Genomic DNA, 17,930 nt, shown 5'->3' with positions numbered 1-17,930 from the left:
AATGGTGAGCGCTAAGCCACTCAGTGAGGCCCTGTCTCTAAACCAAATACAAAATAGGGTTGGGGTGGGGCTCAGTGGTCAAGTGCCCCTGAGTTTGACTCCTACTACCAAAAAACAAACAAACAAAAAACCCAATTTTAACCATTTTTCAAAACTCGCAGTCGAGCGCACGTAGGGTAAAAACTGCTGCCGTGACCATGTTGAAGTGCAGAGCGTCCACATCCACGGCAGCCATCAGGTCCCTCATTCTGCCTGGAGGTCACTCGGTGCCTCCTGAGTGGGGTCCCAGCGGTGACTGGCTCCCCCCACTTGGCATCATGTCCTCAGGACTCCTCCTGTCGCATGGGGGCCAGATTGTCCTTTTACAGGCGGAAGACTATTCCTTGTGTAAGCACACGACATTGCTTGTTCATGTCGTTCACCCTTGAACTCATCGGTGGGGTGCTGTACCTTCTGGCGATTGTGAATAATGCTGCTGTGAATGTGGGTGTGCAAACTTCCTCAGGTCCCTGCCTCAATTCCTTTGGGAATAGACTCAGGATTGGAATTACTGGATCAGATGGTAATTGCATTGCTAAATTTTCTGAGGCACTGCCCTACTGGGTTCCATAGCGGCTGTACCATCTGACCTTCCTCCTAGCCACACACAAGGGTTCTGCCCACCCCCCCCACAGGCTCACCAACACTTATTTTTGTTACAATTTATAATTTTTTTTGGTACTGGAGATTGAACCCAGAGGTACCTAATCACTGAGCCACATCCCCAGCCTTTTTATATTTTATTTAGAGACAGGGTCTCACTGGGTTGCTTAGGGCCTTCATAAGTTGCTGAGGCTGGCTGCAAACTCTGATCCTCCTGCTCAGCCTCTGGAACCCTGGGATTACAGGCGTGCAGGCTGTATCTATATACCAGTGCTGTGAAGTGGCATCTCACTGTAGTTCTGATTTGTGCATCCCTAGTGCTTAGTGATGCTAGCATCTTCTCCTGGCATTTCGGCCAGTTGTGTATCATCTTTGGAGAAAATGTGTAACCTAGTTCTTCGCCTCTGTTTTAATCAGCTTGTTGAGTTGTAAGAGTTCATGATGCAGGTTTATCTCCCATTGCCTTTTTATTCCATTAGTATACTTTGTTATGCAAAATTTTTATTTTATTATTAGTATTATTATTAGTAGTATAGGAATTGAACCCAGGGGCATTTAACCACTGAGCCACATCCTCAGCCCTTTTTACTTTTTATTTTGAGTCAAAGCCTTGCTAAGTTGCGGAAGCAGGCCTCAAACTTGCCATCCTCCTGCCTCAGCCTCCCAAGTCCCTGGGACTACAGGCATGTACCACCATGCCCCGCAAAGTTTTAAATTTTTTTGAAGACCAACTTATCTGTTTTTTCTTTCATGACTTGTATTCTTTCTAGGGTCAGATCCAAGAAATCATTGTGAAATTCCAGGCCGTGAACTTTCTTCTCAGAGTGTTGCAGTTTTATCTGTGATATTTAGTTGGTCCACTTTGAGTTAATTTTTGTCTGTAAAGTCCAGCTTCATTCTTCTGCATGTGGACATGCCTGCGGGCTTCCAGCACCACTCGCTGAGAGGACTGACCTTTACCATTGAATGGTCTTGGCGTCTTGTCAGAGCTTAACTCTGAGTCCTTTGTTCCTTTCCAATTGTCTTTAAACGTGATGGCCAAGGCCACCCTGCTTTGATCACCGCAGCTCTCCATTTTGAAGTCGGAAATGTGAGACTTCCACCTGATGGTTCTTTTCCAAGATTATTTTGTCTGTTTTGTGTCCCTTGAGATTCCCTATGCATTTTAGGGTGAGTTTATTATTATTTGTTTAAAGATGTCGGAATTTCAAGGGTTGCAGTGAACCTGTAGATGACTTTGGATACATCAGAACCTTGACAATAGGAAGTCTCCAGGATGGCATGTCATTTCTTGGTGTCTTCTTTCATCTCTGCTTTTTTTTTTCCCCCCTTCAGGGCTGGGGACCGCACTCAGGCGCTGCTCATGCCAAGCTGTGCGCCAAGTCTCAGCCCCAGCCCTGCTTTAATCTCAGCAAACTTTTGTCGTTTGCTAGTGTAGAAGTTTTCACCTCCTTGATTCATTCCTAGCTATTTTATTCTCTTGGATGCTGTTGTAAACGCAATTATTTTCTTCTTGTTGAATTGTGATAGAGACACAACTGATTTTGTGGCCTCTCCGCGTGGACATTCCCGTCACGGCAGTCACTGCCCGTAGTTGGCAGTCACTGCCCGTAGTTGGCTGGCAGCTCCCGTCTTTGGAGGTGCTGTGAGCCCCTTCCACACCTCCTAACCCACACCCCTTGTCTCACACACACTGTACCAGCCTCACCCACAGGCCCTGCTCCGCCCGGCCCCTCATGGATTCAGCATTTGTCCTCCATGTATTTACTGAGCACCTACTATGTGCACTGGGCACCACAGATAAAAAATCCCTGACTTCACAGACCTTTTGTTCTAATATACTAGATATATAGGTTGATAATTCGGAATCAAATAATCCAAAGTTCTCCTGAATCCAAAACATTTGAGAATCAACATCATAGCAGAAGTCTGGTGGCTCAGTGTACACAAATTTTCCGTATGCAAAATTATTAAAAATATTGTATAAAATTATCCGTAGGCTATGTATAAGTCATGGGTGAAACATTAAAGGAACTTTTTTAGGGGGTGGGTATGAGTATTGACCTCAGGGGCAATCACCCACTGAGCCCCATCCCCAACCCTGTTTTGTATTTTATTTAGAGACAGGGTCTCACCGAGTGGCTTAGCACCTCACTTTGGCTGAAGCTGGCTTTGGACTCGCCATCCTCCTGCCTCAGCCTCCCGAGCTGCTGGGATTACAGGCATGAGCCACTGCACCCAGCATATGAATTTTGTATTTAGAGTTGGATCCCATCCTCAAGGTGTCTTATTACATATATGCAAATAATCCAAAATCTGAAATTAAAAAATGTGGTCTTAAGCACTTGGGATAAAGTACACTTAACCTGTAACGGGGTGCTGGGCCCTGTTGTAAGTGGTTCATGGTGTATGTTTTCTCATTTAATATTCAAGACAACTGTGGTGAGGTAGCCCGACCATAAGATGAGGAAAATAAAGAGAACAGAGAAGTAAAGACGCCCCTCCAAGGTCACCTGAGGTCACCTGCATGTGAGAGGGGTCTGGGTTAGGACCTGGGCAGTCTGGCTGGAGAATCCGTTGTTCTCGATGCTATTCCTATTCCCCGGGGGAAAAGGACTTGGATGGGCCTCCAGGCTGCTCCCTTGAGGCCCTCCCAGCTCCGCCACAGCCAATAGCAGGTGACCACGCTGCCCAGGCAAGGAGAGGAGGGCGGTAGGGAGGTATTGAGCAGGCTGCCCGCCTCAGGAGCTGACAGCTGATAAAACAGACCAGGGCGCCCCCGCCCCCGTCCATTCTGCCATGACGTGTGAATGCAGGTTTCTGTTAGGTCAGGAGAAGGCCTGGCTTCCTGGGCCCTCAGCAGGGCAGGGCCGAGGCCCCTGCACCGAGACTCGTCTTCTCTAGCTGGGAACCACCAGGAAGGGGGTGACACCTGCCCAGGCTGGCCCTGGTGAACTCTGAGTTGACCCCTGGGCTGGCCTGGGACACTTTCCGCAACCTGGTTGGGAGGCTGTGCTCCCCTGTGACTTGGCCTTTGGCTCAGGCGTGTGCACAATGCCTCTTGATGTCACTGTCAGTATTTATTGAGCAGCTACTTAGGTTGGCCCCACACAGGGCGTGGCCCTCCCCTCTTAGGCTGACCGCCACGGGCGGCCATCGCTGGCTCCCCCCTCCATGCCCCACTGCTCCCAGCCCTGTCTCCTGTCTGGTCCTCTGGGTGCCCTGCCTGCCTCTGACTTCTTGTTCACTTTCCCTAACCCTGTGAGACTTGCCCGCTGTGCCTTCAAGTCCAGGAGGAGGTTGGTCTTGCCCCCAGCCCTCCTGGAGCGAGCCCTTGGCGTGGAGGGCCAGGGTCCCCCTCCTGGGCTGGTGTTCTTGTTTCTCAGCCCCTGATGGAGCTGGCCTGCAGGGGCCATGGAGTCATTTAGTTGCTTGGGCCTGAGCAGGCTGAGTCACCTTGGCCAGGGTGCCTGAAGGGGTCAGTCCACCTGCTCTACCGCAGGCTATTTGTCCCAGGAGGTGACTTAGCATCTGACATCTCTGACCAAACCAACCCTCCTCCCCTGTTAAGGGCCAGCCCCCCCATCACAGCCCCACCTCCTGGATGCTCCTGGCTGATTCCAGAGCCAGGAGCACCCAGGCCCCATTGTGATGCCAGAAAGGCCCAGCATGAGGGGCAGGCCGGGAGGGGCACCTGTCACCCAGCCCACCTGCAAAACCCTCTTTCAAGGCATCAGCGGGCCCGAGTGCAGGCTTCGAGATGGTTGAGGTCAGAGCACAGCCCTGGGGAGGGGAGTGGCGGGGGGGGGGGTGCCTGGACCTTTGCATAAGCTGGACGTAGACCCAGGACCTAGTCCAGGGTGAGGGGAGTCCAGGGAACACACTTGAGACGTTCCGCAGTGTCTAATGCTGAGAAGCATCAGGGGTGGTCGGCTATAGCTCTTCAGCCCGAGACCCCTCCCACCTTGGAATCTTGCTTGGGCTTTTCATGTTGACAGCTGCGTTGGGCAGAACTGGGGGGGTGTGGGGGGAGAGGGAGTTGAGAAAGGGGCCGGGAGGGGGCTTCGTGGTCGCCGTGTGAAGCCCTGGCTTCCATCCGCAGCAGGGTGATGAACAAGACAAAACCACCCCTTGGTCAGAGACTCCAGGTCCTCTCTGGGCTTGTGTGGGCAGCAGGCAGGAGGCAGCCGAGAGGCGGGACTGAGAACTCTTCAAACTTCACACAAACTCTAGAACAGAATCCCGGCCAGCGGCGCTGTGCACTGAGACGCAGACGCTGTCATTTACCCAGCGCTGCCCCGATGGCGGCCATCAGGCTATTCCCCGTGCATCACTTAGGATAGAAAAGCTGCCTCATGTGACCTGCCCCTCGACCCCTTCTGGGATCTGAGCCCCTCCACATTCCAGGCTCCCAGCCCCAGAAAGGGGACACTGGGGGCGGGCAGAGGTGGCGCCAGCTTTGCCTCCCTGCCTGGCCCATGACCCAGCACATCGCTAGGTAGGACCATGCTGGAGGTGGTGACAGCGTGACAGATTTGGCCCTCAGGTCACCTGCATGTCCCCCAGGTGGCCATGGGCAGGCTGGTAGGATCGTCCACCCCCAGCTGGGTCTTGTGTCTGAGGACACCCCTCCCACCCAGGAGCCAGCAGGGCTTTTTTTGAAGAAGGGGCAGATCTCCTGGCCCATTCCTCCCAGAGCCACCTGGAAGCAGAGGCCCAGCTGACTCCGGCCCCAGGAGGCAGTGATGTCCAAGGTCAAGGGCTGCCCACAGGCTTGATGAACAACAGTATAAAATGGAGCAGCTCTGCACACCCCCAAATCCAATGTCAGCCTCCCTTGAGAGAAAAGGGAGTGTGTCCCCCTGGTTGAGGGACATGGGGAGCACATGTGGCTGCCTCCTTGGGTGGCTCTTGGGCATCTGATCCCACACAGCCCCTCACCCGCCTTACCGGGCTGGCTCCTGTAGGTGATGGACATTGTCACCTGTCATTTAGTCATTGAAACCCAGTGTTTTTGTGGCCAGCTTATGTAAACCTCCTGAACCACCAGAGTAAGCCTGACTCTCACTGAGCCTTTTCCCAGGTGAGACGTGGTCAATTACAGAATGTTCTGGAAGAGAACCCAAATACACTCTGGTGAATGCTGGTGCTGAGGTCTTTTCTGCCTGTTACTTCCTGAGAAGAGGCTCCTGGGGGTGGGAGGCTCCTGCTGCAGGCCCAGGGTCTGAGGTGTCTGAGGCCTGTGGGTCAGCTGGGGACAGGGAAGGGTCACCGTCCTGGGGTCTGTGCTCTAGGGTCTGGCCCCCTGTGGCTCTAGCCACTGTTGGGTGCCATTGCTTGCTGATGGGGTGAACACCCCCCTTTCTCTCTCAGCTTTGGTCAGCCACGGCTCTCCTGCGAAGGAGATTGGGGTCAGGGGCGGACACAGGTGCCAGGCGTGCTTTGGCTGTGGGCAGACCTGGCTCCACAGGCCAACCTGCCAGAAACTACTCGAAGGAGAAAATTCTGAGCACCAGGCAGGGATGAATCCATGGCTTGCGGGGCCTGGGCTTGATATGATTTGAGGGCCCTTTTAAAATTGCAGACATGAGTACAGGGGTCTGTGCCAAGCAGGGATCCCGTGTCTGTCTCAGAGCTGCTTCTGGGGCGGGCCCGGCCCAGCGAGTGACGCCTCTGTGCCTCAGCCTTTTCATTTTGGTACCAGGATTGGACCCAGGCACTTAACCACTGCTCACCCTCTCCTCCGTGCTGTCTCCAGGGCTCTCTTAACCACTGAGCCACAAAGAGCTGGGGAGCTCTTTTCTACTTTATTTAAAGACAGGGTCTTGCTGAGTTGCTTAGGGCCTCCCTGCCCCTCGGCTGCACTTCAGACCTCCCTGAGGCGCCTGGGCTGGCCTGGCCCTGCGGTGACAGGCGCCGAAGGCTGTGGCGCAGGCCAGCTTCCTCCTACTTGGAGTCACAGGCCTGGCCTGAGGCTGTGGCTCGGGAGGGGCTGGGAGAAGCCTGGTCGGTCCTTGAACTGGTGCACAGGAGAGAGGACGGGCGGGCTGAGGTGAGGCCCCTGGTTCTGTGCCCGCAGGTGGAAAATCTGAAGGAGAAGCTCATCAGCCAGGCTCAGGAAGTGAGCCGACTGCGCTCGGAGCTGGTGAGGCTCTGCAGGGCCACCCGGGGGCTGTCCTGTGCACCCCTGCCGTCCCCCAGGGGTGCGGCCCTGTCACCCAGCCCTCATGTCCCACCCAGAGACTACTGCCATAGCTGGTGGCCCTTGTGTGGCTCCTGAGCGGAGGGGGCTGGTTCTTCTTGGCTGACGTAAAACAGGAGTGTGAACTCTGTGCATAAATGTGACTTCTTGTTACTTTCACACTCAGGAAAGTAGGCGGAGGGGCGGGGCAGCGGGGCCCTGCTCACCCCTCTCCTCCCGCTGTCTCCAGGGCTCTCTGGGCGCCTGCTCTCGTCCCTGTCCCTTTTCTCCCTCCTCCGTCGCTCCTCGCCTCTCTCCCTCTCCCTGCCCTTGCACGCCTTCGGTCTGCCCTTCTTGCTGTGCCACCTGTCCATGCCACATGCCCCCCCTGGGCCCTGGCTCTCCGCAGGGAGGCACCGACCTGGAGAAGCACCGGGACCGGCTGATGGTGGAGAATGAGCGGCTGAGGCAGGAGCTGCGGCGCTGCGAGTCGGAGCTGCAGGAGTGGCGGGCCCAGCCAGCGGGACCCTGCCCGGGCTGCGAGCACAGCCAGGTGAGGCGCTCGCCCGGGGCCAGGCTCAGCTCCCCACGGGGAACCCAGTGCTCAGAGTGCCCCTGACCCCCGCAGGAGAGCACCCAGCTCCGTGACAAGCTCTCCCAGCTGCAGCTGGAGGTGGCGGAGAACAAAGGCATGCTGTCGGAGCTGAACTTGGAGGTGCAGCAGAAGACGGACCGGCTGGCCGAGGTGGAGCTCAGGCTCAAGGACTGCCTGGCCGAGAAGGCCCAGGAGGAGGAGCGGCTGAGCCGGCGCCTGCGTGACAGTCACGAGACGATTGCCAGCCTGCGGGCCCAGTCCCCGCCGGTCAAGGTGAGCCACCAGCGGGCAGCCAGGAGCAGTACCCTGTACAAGCTTGGGCTCGTGGCACCAGGGCTGGGCTGGCATGCAGGATCAGCGGGTCCTGGGGAACAGGTGCGAGTCACCAGAGGCATCCTCCACTCGGTGCTCTCTGGTCCCTTCCCTCTGCGAATCAGGGCCAGGCCCAGTTAGGTAGCCAGCAAGCAGTGGCAGAGGTGCCCCCTGTATGCCAGGCCCAGATAAAGTGTAGCTTCTCGATTCTGCACCTTCCCGAGTGCTCCGGGCCAGGCTGGGCTGCGGCCAGGTCACTGTGCAGGATTTGTTGAGACGAGAAGATTCCACGAAGCCAGATTAGCAGCAGTCTGCAAAACTGGGACCTTGCAGCTCCTGTCATTTCTGTGGGGAGTCTTGAAGAGACATCCCTGAGGCTCCCCAGTGGCCAGCTGTGTCTCAGGTACCCACACGCCTCCATGTGCCCATCCTCCCCTCACCTTGCAGTATGTCATCAAGACAGTGGAGGTGGAGTCACCCAAGACCAAGCAGGCCCTCAGTGAGTCCCAGGCCCGGAACCAGCACCTACAGGAGCAGGTGGCCATGCAGCGGCAGGTGCTGAAAGAGATGGAGCAGCAGCTGCAGAGCTCACATCAGCTGACCGTGCAGCTCCGGGCGCAGGTGTGTGGGCCATGGGGTGCATGCTGGGCCAGGCCCTCTGTACAGTGGAGGGGTTAAGTATTGGAGGCTCCCAGAGACTGGGGGGTCCAGTCCCTCATTTCTTTGATGGCCAAGTGGCCAAGGGCAAGTTCTCTGTTTTTTCGTCTGTAACATGATCTGGTCAAAGACCCTCCTGCAACAGTGGGGACCCAGCATCATATCACAGCCTGTCTTTACTGCAGCCCAGCCCAGCACCTGTGCTGTGCCTGGACCAGGTTGGTGCAGGGGCTGATGCAGGAGGTGGTAGTGCATGGAGCTCACAGCCCTGTGTGGAGGAGAGAGGCAGCCATGCTATCCCTCCCTGGGAGTGGGGTTCACTGCTTGGAGCGTGGCTTCTTTCCTGGTACCTGCCTCCCCCATTCGTGACCACTGAGCCTTCTTGGCCTGGTTGCCAGATCGCCATGTATGAGTCGGAGCTGGAGCGGGCACACGGGCAGATGCTGGAGGAGATGCAGTCCCTGGAGGAGGACAAGAACCGGGCCATCGAGGAGGCCTTTGCCAGAGCCCAGGTGGAGATGAAGGCCGTGCACGAGAACCTGGCAGGTGAGCCTGCTCCCTGGGCCCCATCCATCCCACGCCTTGGCCTCATACCGTCAGCCTCATACCTCTCATGTCCCCATAGGTGTCCGCACCAACCTGCTGACACTGCAGCCGGCGCTGAGGACCCTCACCAACGACTACAACGGGCTCAAGCGGCAGGTGCGTGGCTTCCCCCTGCTGCTGCAGGAGGCCCTCAGGAGTGTCAAGGCTGAGGTGAGCGAGGCCTGGAATCTGGGCAGATGTGCTGCACATGTTCCTTTATCTGCTATGTTTAATTTTGCGTGTGGTTTTGGTGGCTGAACCCAGGGCTTTGCACACACAGACAAGCGCTCTGCCACCGAGCCAACCCCCGAGGCAGTTCTCTACTGCTGTACTTGTGCACTATGGGAATAGGGCCACCTGCAGGCTGGGCCTTTTTTTTCTTTTACACAATGCCTTTATTTTCTGCAGTGCTGAGGATTGAACCCAGAGAGCTAGGCAAGTGAGCCACGATCTCAGCCCCATGCTGGGCCTCTCGTGGCCTTTGGATCCTTGAATTTGTACAACAGCTCTTTCCAGAGTCCATACATAGAAAATAGTTCTCCTTTAAAAAAAAATTCTGTAGCTGGGCGTGATGGTGCATGCCTGTAATCTCAGCCACTCGGGAGGCTGATCGCAAGTTCAAAGCCAGCCTCAGCAATGGCAAGGTGCTAAGCAACTCAGTGAGACCCTGTCTCTAAATAAAATACAAAATAGGGCTGGGGATGTGGCCCAGTGTTCGAGTGCCCCTGAGTTCAATCCTCAGTAGCCCCCACCCCCAAAGTTTTGAACACATGGACATGGTGAACAGCCAAGCCCTGCAGAGGGGCGTGGAAAGGAAGGGGCTCTTGGCCACTGCATCCCCTTGCCGGGGGCCACCTGTCTCCCTGCCCTTCCCCCGGATGTTCTGAGCATCATGAACAGGTACATGGTCAGCATATGTACTCCCTTTACCTGATGGGGGACATTACTGGACAGGGGATGTACTGGACATGTGGCTTTATATACCATGGCGATCTTTCCCTATCAGCTCCTGCAGATTTCCGGGTTCCACGTGTTACCCCCACTTTACAGATGAGAAGAGTGAGACTCAAAGGCCTTGGTCCAGTTGCCTCAGGCCCCCCGCTACTTGGGTGGAGCTGGAACTTGAGCCTAGCTGACTCTAGTAGTGCTAGTGCTGTGGAGGGAGGCGACTTCCGCTCTTTGCTTGTCCCCAGGGTAACCTTGAGCTATTGGCTTAGCCTTGGGGGCCCATGACATGGGATGCTGGCAGTACCTCTCCGAGGGGTCATGGGAAATCGGACATGTGTCAAGCCCAGTCCAGGGCAGCACTCGGCTCCAGCTGGGCTGAGCCGTTAGTGGGGCAAGGCTAATGGAGTCAGCCCCCTCAATGGTGCGTGTCCCTCCAGATCGGCCAGGCCATCGAGGAGGTCAACACCAACAACCAGGAGCTGCTGCGCAAGTACCGCCGGGAGCTGCAGCTGCGCAAGAAGTGCCACAACGAGCTGGTGCGGCTGAAAGGTGACTCCCGGGCACGTGGGCTGGCGTCCCCGCATACGGTCCCCGAACTGGCTCAGCGGCCACCCTCCAAGCTGTGCCCTGTCCTCAAGAGCCACTGAAATCTTCTCTCTGTAGATAAGGAATGGAGGCACAGAGAAGCCGGGGGACTTGCCACATGGCGGTCACTGGCCCAGCTCTGAAGCTCAGGTGCCATGGCAGGTTACTTGCCAGGCCCTGGTGGCCGAGGGGAGCATGTGGTGCTGCAGCGCTGGGTGTGGGTGGCTGGAGTGCCACTTGTTCTGTCCTGGGGCCTGGTCAAGCTGAGAATGTTACTCTTGCCTGCACGTGCTCCAGGGAGGACCTGCTCTGGGCTGGCGCTGTTCCACACACAGGGGGTTCGGCTGTGGCCCAGACGCTGTGCCCGCACCCACTGTGCTCACACCCACTGTGCTCACTTTAGCCGGGGAGTGGACAGTGATGAGAAGTCATGGGGAAACCCTAACCCTGCCCCGTGGCCAGGTGCAGGGCCCCACGGTGCAGGGGGCTGCCCGAGGAGGCAGCGCCAGAGCTGATCTGGCTGTGAGTCGGAGAGGGAGGGAAGGCAGGGCCAAGCTGGCCACAAGGGGACACTTCGTCTTCATTGCAGGCACAGAGATCCCACCAAGGGGATGTGCCTGATAGATTACCATGCCAGTTGTCCACTGTCTCTCTGGTCCTATTGGCCTGTCGGGCGCCCAAGCCTTGTCCTGGTTTTCACGGTGACCTTTTAGATTGATAGGACAAGTCCCTGGGCTCATAGGGCCCCAGCTCCTCATGGTGTAGGTGGAATCCAGACAGGAGGTCTCCCCGAGATGGGTGCAGTCTTGAGCCCCATGGCTGACCTTGCTCCCTGTTCAAGGCAAGACCCCCACCCTTGAGTGGTCTGCCCAGGAGGAAAATGAACTAAGTGAACCCATACTATATTGTGAGTGACTGATGACAGCTGTGGGCCACCTTGTCCTGGGGGCTGTGACACTGGGCCCCTGGTCTGCCTGGTCCTAACCCCGCCTGGGCTCATCTCTCCAACCCAAACCACCCCAGGAAACATCCGGGTCATTGCTCGTGTCCGACCAGTCACGAAAGAGGACGGGGAAGGACCTGAGGCCACCAATGCTGTGACCTTTGATCCCGATGATGACTCCGTCATCCACCTGCTGCATAAGGGCAAGCCTGTGTCCTTCGAGTTGGACAAGGTCTTCTCCCCGTGGGCCTCACAGCAAGATGTGAGTGTGGCCCTGGGGGACAGCATCTGCAGGGAAAAGGGGGACAGAATAGACCAAACAGTGGGGGTGGGATTGACAAGTGGGACCCTAGGGTTCCTCTCACCTTCCCTCTGGGAGAAAAGGGTGTGGAAAGCCAAGAGCAGGGGCCTCAGAGGACTGGGGGGTGCAGCTCAGTGGTAGGGCACTTGCCTAGGGGGGCTGGGCCCAGGGATGATTCCCAGCATGGCCAAAAGAAGCCTCCCTCAGGAATGGGGAGAACCAGGCGAGCCTTCCCACCCACTGACCATGGCCTCACCTACTGACCGCGGCCCCCATCTGCATGCCCGGGGCCTCCAGGCAGGGGTATGGTGGCTCAGGACTCAGTGCCCAGCCTTCAGCGGTGTGAGGACCTCATGTCTCAGCTTCGTTCTTCTGGCACCTCCACCCAGCTAACCTGCCAGGGCTGCCTGTCCTGTGCCCTCCTGTCCCCACAGCTGGCCCTCCTTTACTCCATCCTGTCCCCTGGCAGGAAGGCCAGGCCAGAGGGGTGCCAGGCCAGAGGGGGTACAGGCCTGTGCTGCCTGTCTTCAGCCCTTCTTGGGCCCCTGTGGGCAGTGTGTGCCCACTGATGATGTGGCGACTCACTACTCAGGAGTCCCGAAGAAGGAGCTGGCTGCCGCAGTTCTGTCACTTTGAAGGGGCCCTGGGCAGGGGAGGTGGCTGGACTGGGCCCCTGTTCGCAGGGCGCTGGAAGCCTTCTCTCTGCCCCCGCATCCCTCCAGGTGTTCCAGGAGGTGCAGGCCCTGATCACCTCCTGCATCGACGGCTTCAACGTCTGCATCTTCGCCTACGGCCAGACGGGCGCTGGCAAGACCTACACCATGGAGGTGGGTGCACCCTTTTTGCTGCTGGGGCTCCCTCGTCACCCCCAGGGTGTGGCGCAGAGCCTGCTTCACCTCCTTTGGCCCTTGCACCCACCCTGGGACAGAGGCTGTCAGACTTCAGTCAGCTCCTGGCCTGAAGAGGGGCTTCCTGCCCCAGAGCACTGCAGTGTCCCAGCAGGACAGGCGGTGGGGACAGCATGCAGGGCAGCAAACCGTCAGAGGGTCTCGTCCAGCACAGGCCCCCGCAGTGCCCCTCGGGACGCAGCCTTCTCTCCCCACACACTTTGCAGAGCCTCCCCTCCTTCATGGCTGCCTCGAGCTGCACCAGGGTGGTGGGATGCAGGGGGTGGGGGCCTCACAGGCATCCCAGGGCATTGGGAGAGGCTGGCCACGTGATGGCTGTTGGTAGGAACCCAGTTTTTTTGGGGGGTACTGGAATTGAACCCCGGAGTGCTTAACCACTGAACCACCTCCCCGGCTCTTTTAAAAATATTTTATTTAGAGACGGGGTCTTGCTGAGTTGCTTAGGGCCTCACTGAGTTGCTGAGGCTGGCTTTGAACTGTGATCCTCCTGCCTCAGCCTCTTGAGCTGCTGGGATGACAGGTGCGCACCTCGGCGCCTGGCTAAACCCAGCTGTCAGGGCAGGGCTTTGTCTCCTTGAGGTGCAGCGGGAGCAGGTGGCATGGCCGAGGAGTGGGGCCTGAGAGGAGGAGGAACATTGAGCGTGGAGGGAAATGGGAAGCTGGCCTTCGGGGGTTTGCTGTTGGCTCATTAGTACTTTCCTGGCTTCTTGGGGTGTGTGTGTAATTCCAGGTAGGGGAGGAGGCAGGTGCCCCGTGTCTGGGTGAAGGTGGTGGAAGACTGGACAGGCCCTTCCGGCCAGCTTATGGGTGCCCCCTGGGAGCCTGCCGTGGCTCTGTTCTTCTGGGCTCTCGCTTCCCCAGTTCTAGGGTCATGGAGCCCAGTTACTGAGGGGCAGGCCAACTGGCAGGCCAGGATGGAGGTGGTGACGTTAAGTGTGGCACCTCCTGGGTTCCCTGCTGTCCTGGGGCTGCTCAGAGTTGGGGTGACTACCAGGACCACCAAGCATCTACTCAGAGCTCTGCTGAGGACTGAGGTGTGTCAGTCACCAGGCAGGCACCGGGGCCCCCACATGACCTAACAGTCCCTGTCCCCACTGGAGCCCACCTGGCAGTGAGGAGACAGTGGTGAACAGAGCCAGTCAGCAGGTGCCAGGGACAACACAGAGCCAGAGGCGAGGCCTGGCAGGGAGGGCATCTGGGGGCTCCAGGAGATAGCACTGGCCGTCAGGGGAGAGCATGGCTGCAGAGGGGACACAGCTAGGTCCTGGGAGAGCAGGGGAGTGGTGAGGGCCAGACTCTGAGGGACGCCACGTACCTTCTGGGAAGGTCTGCCAGTCCCTCAGGACCCAGAGCCTGTGGTTACCCTCCGCCACCCACCGAGCTCCAGGTGGCCGGTGAGGGGATCCACTCACTTCTGCTGCCCCTCCCAGGTGGCCCAGCGGGGCCAGGCACATCTCAGGTGCTCGGCAGCCCTGTGCAGAGCCAGGCCAGGCCCTCCACCCCACGGCTCTGTGTGAAGCCTCAGGGCCAACCTGGCAGGGCACTGCCACTCTAGGGGGGAACTGAGGCCAGGCAGGTGAAGTCGGCGGAGCTGGTGGGGGGCTCCTGAGGGGGGGCGGGAGGTGATGGACTTCATGTGCAACATCAGGGCCACTGGGGTCTTCCCTTCCACCCTCAGGGAACCCCAGAGAACCCAGGCATCAACCAGCGGGCCCTGCAGCTGCTCTTCTCCGAGGTGCAGGACAAGGCGTCCGACTGGGAGTACACCATCACCGTCAGTGCGGCCGAGATCTACAACGAGGTCCTCAGGTGGGCAACGCGCTGGAGCCCGGGTGGGCGGCAGGGCCTTCCGGTGGGAGTCGACTTCCAAAGGCGCGGCTAAGCAGCTCGTCCCAGGTCCACCTGACGCAGCCCAGGAGGGCCAGGTGGTCCCAGCAGGAGATGCTCTCCCTGATCTTGCCTGGGAGGTCCTGCCCACAGGCCAGTGCAGTGTGGAGGCCAGAGAGACCATCCGGGGACTTCTGGGGAACAGTCTGCCTCACCTCTTCAGCTGAGGCCTGGGAGAGGCATGGGGAGAGCTGGGCTTAACCTGATGGTCAAAGAAGGTGTGACGGGCAGGGATCCGTCCAGGCTGGGGAGGTAGGGGGATGCAGCGACTGTCCTGCCTGCCCTTCCAGGGACCTGCTGGGCAGAGAGCCTCAGGAGAAACTGGAGATCCGGCTGTGCCCGGATGGCAGCGGGCAGCTGTACGTGCCGGGGCTGACGGAGTTCCAGGTGCAGAGCGTGGAGGACATCAACAAGGTGCCCGCCTCGGGGACTTGGGGCCGGGGAAGTGCTGGGTGACACTCTGGACATGAGCAGGCTGTTCCAGAGGATAGGACCAGGCTGGAATTAGGCTCAGCCACGTCCCAAGTGGCATGTCCCCAGGCCTTCCTGGGCCTCCGTTTCTCCTCTGTCTGAAACGCAGCAGGTGGCGTCACCCTTCCCAGGGCTGCTTTTAGAGACAGGCGATCCCAAAGCCTCCCTCTGAACCCTGTGCCCCTGACTGTCCCCAGGTGTTTGAGTTTGGCCACACGAACCGCACCACCGAGTTCACCAACCTGAACGAACACAGCTCGCGCTCTCATGCCCTGCTCATCGTCACGGTGCGCGGTGTGGACTGCAGCACCGGCCTGCGCACCACGGGTGAGGCAGGCGGCAGGCGGCCTGGCTGAGGATTGCCAGGGTCCCCGTCGTGGGCAATGGATGGGGACCAATGGCAATGGATCTGCCTGCCATCCTCCCCGCAGGGAAGCTGAACCTGGTGGACTTGGCTGGCTCGGAGCGTGTGGGCAAGTCGGGGGCCGAAGGCAGCCGCCTGCGGGAGGCCCAGCACATCAACAAGTCGCTGTCAGCCCTGGGGGATGTGATTGCTGCCCTCCGCTCCCGCCAGGGCCACGTGCCCTTCCGCAACTCCAAACTCACCTACCTGCTGCAGGACTCACTTAGCGGTGACAGCAAGACGCTCATGGTGGTGCAGGTGAGGGCCCTGGGGCAGGGTGGCACAGCCCTGGGTGTGCAGGATCCCAGGCTGCAGAGAGCGACTCTGGTCTTTGGTCGCTGTGGTCTGCACCCTCCCCTCAGCCAGGCCAGGCTGTCTCCACGAAGCCTTCTGGAGTCCCCTGGTTGGGAGCAGCCAGCTGGCCCGGGTGGGGTGCGAGCTGTCATGTCTCCTAGGTGTCCCCCGTGGAGAAGAACACCAGTGAGACGCTCTACTCCCTCAAGTTTGCTGAGAGGGTCCGCTCTGTGGAGCTGGGCCCTGGATCCCGCCGCACAGAGCTTGGGTCCTGGTCTAGCCAGGAGCATCTGGAGGTACTCCAGGCCTGTGTCACACTTAATGGTCACAGGCAGGGGGAGGTGGGGCACTTCCTTGAGTGGGAGGGGAAGAAGCTGCCTGGTGGGTGGGGTTAGAACTTGAACCCAAACCCAGTAGCCCTTTAATCCAAGTCTTCTTGGCCTGAGAGGTCCTGAGGAGCGCATCCGTTGTCAGGGAGCTGCTGTGCGGGCCTGACACATGGGGCGTTGCCATAGGAACTAGTTGACTCCTGTTCCTATATTATCTCACTTAATTCTTGCAGGCAGGAGTATCATGAGGCCCATTTTGCAGATGAGGAAACAGAGTTTTAGGAATGGGGGTGGGGAAGCATGGGGGGAGGGGAGGAGCCAGGGCAGCCACGCCCACCCCCTTCCTCTTCACAGTGGGAGTCGGCTTGCCAGACACCACAGCCTTCAGCACGAGCCCACTCGGCCCCCAGCTCTGGGACCTCCAGCCGCCCAGGCTCCATCCGGAGGAAGCTGCAGCCCTCTGGTGAGATCCCCACACGAGGGACAGTCTCAGCCACCAGGCTGCCCTTACCTGGATGGGCTTTTCCTTTCCTTGTTAAAGCTTGTAACTTTAGCACGAGTCTCACATCCTCCCTGCCCTAGAGGTAGTCAGGGCAGGCAGGACTGTGTCCATTCTACAGATGGGAAATCCAAGGCCCCCAGAGAAGGGTGGTATCAGGAGGAGCTGCATCTCCTGCCCTGGGCCCTGGCTCTGAGGGTGGAAACTCAGGGCTCACCCATGTCCCAGATGAGTGGGCCCCATCCCCAACTACAGTCCAGGGCTCCAGCCTCTGCTGGGCTCTCATGGAAAGGCCTGGCCTGTTCCCAGTCCAAAGGGACAGGGCAGCACGTCCTGGTCAGGGGCAGGCCCACAGTGAGACGCCTGTTGCTTTGATTTCAGCCTGACGGCTGGGGCTGCAGTGTCCAGGTGAGTTGGGGCCAGCGGCCCAGGCTGCTTGCCTGCCACCCACCTGCTGCCAGCTTTGGGTGGCAGGGCTGTGCCGGTGTTCAGCTGCTTGGGGCTGGGCCTGTCCTGCTGCCGCTGCTGTCCTTGTGCTCTCCCAGGCCCCCTCCTGCACTGGCATCTGCCCCTGCTGTGGGCACAGCTGCAGTGCGGGGCAGAGGCTGACGATCCCTGGCTCCTCCCACAGGGAAGTCCAGGCTGGTGCCTGTGTGAGGACATCCATCCTGCTGGCCTGGAGCTGGACCCTAAGGCCTTGCTGGCCTGCTCCTGCTACAGCAGCACCACAGGAGGTGGAAGGTCCTCTGCCCTGCTCTCTTCAGAGATAAGAAACATGTCCAGAAGGAAGTAGTGTCTCTCGGCTGTGGCTCTGGGCACAATGTCATGGGCTTAAAGGGCAGGCAGGGATGGCCCGCCCTGCCTGGCAGGCCTGAGCCATCCGTCGGAGCTGGGCCCTCACAGGGAGGGCAGGAGCGTGTGGGAGGGTGGGCCTCTGGCCCGGGGTGGCCCATCTCCTCCCCAGGCTGTGGGCCTGGCAGCCTGCTCTGAGGGGTAGGCTGAGGCCTCACGAAGGCACAGGAACCCTGGGAACAGAGCTGAGCTGGTGGGCACCAGGGGCAGCCTGTCCCTGCTCTCCTCCAAGGAGAGAGGGAGGTCCCCAGCCGGGCATGTACATAGTGTGCCTAGGTGTACATAGGCGCCTGGTCCTCCCTGCCACGGGGCCAGGCTGTATTTATGGCTGGCAGAGGTGGCCAGTGGGCGGGCCTAAGTCCCCCGCATCTGCCTGGCACCAGGCGCTGTCCTTGCCCACTGGCTCCTTGACATTTTCCTTCCTCCGAAATCCTATTTAAAGACTTTTGGAAGCTTAGCCATTTTTACTTATTAAAATAAAAGCCTTTTTACACAAGTGTAGTATGAGTTGGTCTTGGGAGTCCCCGCTGGCTGGACT

General features: G+C 58.7%; 1 protein-coding gene across 16 annotated transcripts in view; it reads left to right on the top strand.

Annotated features, from left to right (window-relative positions):
* Kifc3 (kinesin family member C3) overlaps positions 1–17,888 on the top strand; it is a 74,042-nt gene extending 56,154 nt beyond the window's left edge. For 13 of the 16 annotated variants that reach the window (XM_078032397.1, XM_021721494.3, XM_021721491.3 and 10 more), the window contains 16 exons: positions 6,722–6,787; positions 7,233–7,376; positions 7,452–7,691; positions 8,178–8,351; positions 8,786–8,933; positions 9,013–9,143; positions 10,358–10,469; positions 11,529–11,710; positions 12,472–12,576; positions 14,336–14,466; positions 14,835–14,958; positions 15,213–15,342; positions 15,447–15,676; positions 15,874–16,008; positions 16,396–16,504; positions 17,172–17,888. In XM_078032397.1, coding sequence (XP_077888523.1) covers positions 6,722–6,787; positions 7,233–7,376; positions 7,452–7,691; positions 8,178–8,351; positions 8,786–8,933; positions 9,013–9,143; positions 10,358–10,469; positions 11,529–11,710; positions 12,472–12,576; positions 14,336–14,466; positions 14,835–14,958; positions 15,213–15,342; positions 15,447–15,676; positions 15,874–16,008; positions 16,396–16,504; positions 17,172–17,197 — 2,187 coding nt within the window. In that variant the 3' untranslated portion in view covers positions 17,198–17,888. Of the gene's footprint in view, positions 1–6,721; positions 6,788–7,232; positions 7,377–7,451; positions 7,692–8,177; positions 8,352–8,785; positions 8,934–9,012; positions 9,144–10,357; positions 10,470–11,528; positions 11,711–12,471; positions 12,577–14,335; positions 14,467–14,834; positions 14,959–15,212; positions 15,343–15,446; positions 15,677–15,873; positions 16,009–16,395; positions 16,505–16,921; positions 16,949–17,171 lie in introns of all 16 variants that reach the window. The other 3 variants (XM_078032395.1, XM_078032392.1, XM_078032390.1) reach the window with 2 other exon arrangements.
* The last annotated feature ends 42 nt before the right edge of the window (positions 17,889–17,930 follow it).

This window comes from Ictidomys tridecemlineatus, chromosome 15 (assembly GCF_052094955.1).
Source record: "Ictidomys tridecemlineatus isolate mIctTri1 chromosome 15, mIctTri1.hap1, whole genome shotgun sequence".
Lineage (NCBI taxonomy): Eukaryota > Metazoa > Chordata > Mammalia > Rodentia > Sciuridae > Ictidomys > Ictidomys tridecemlineatus.
This window is presented reverse-complemented; position numbering and strand designations above follow the sequence as displayed.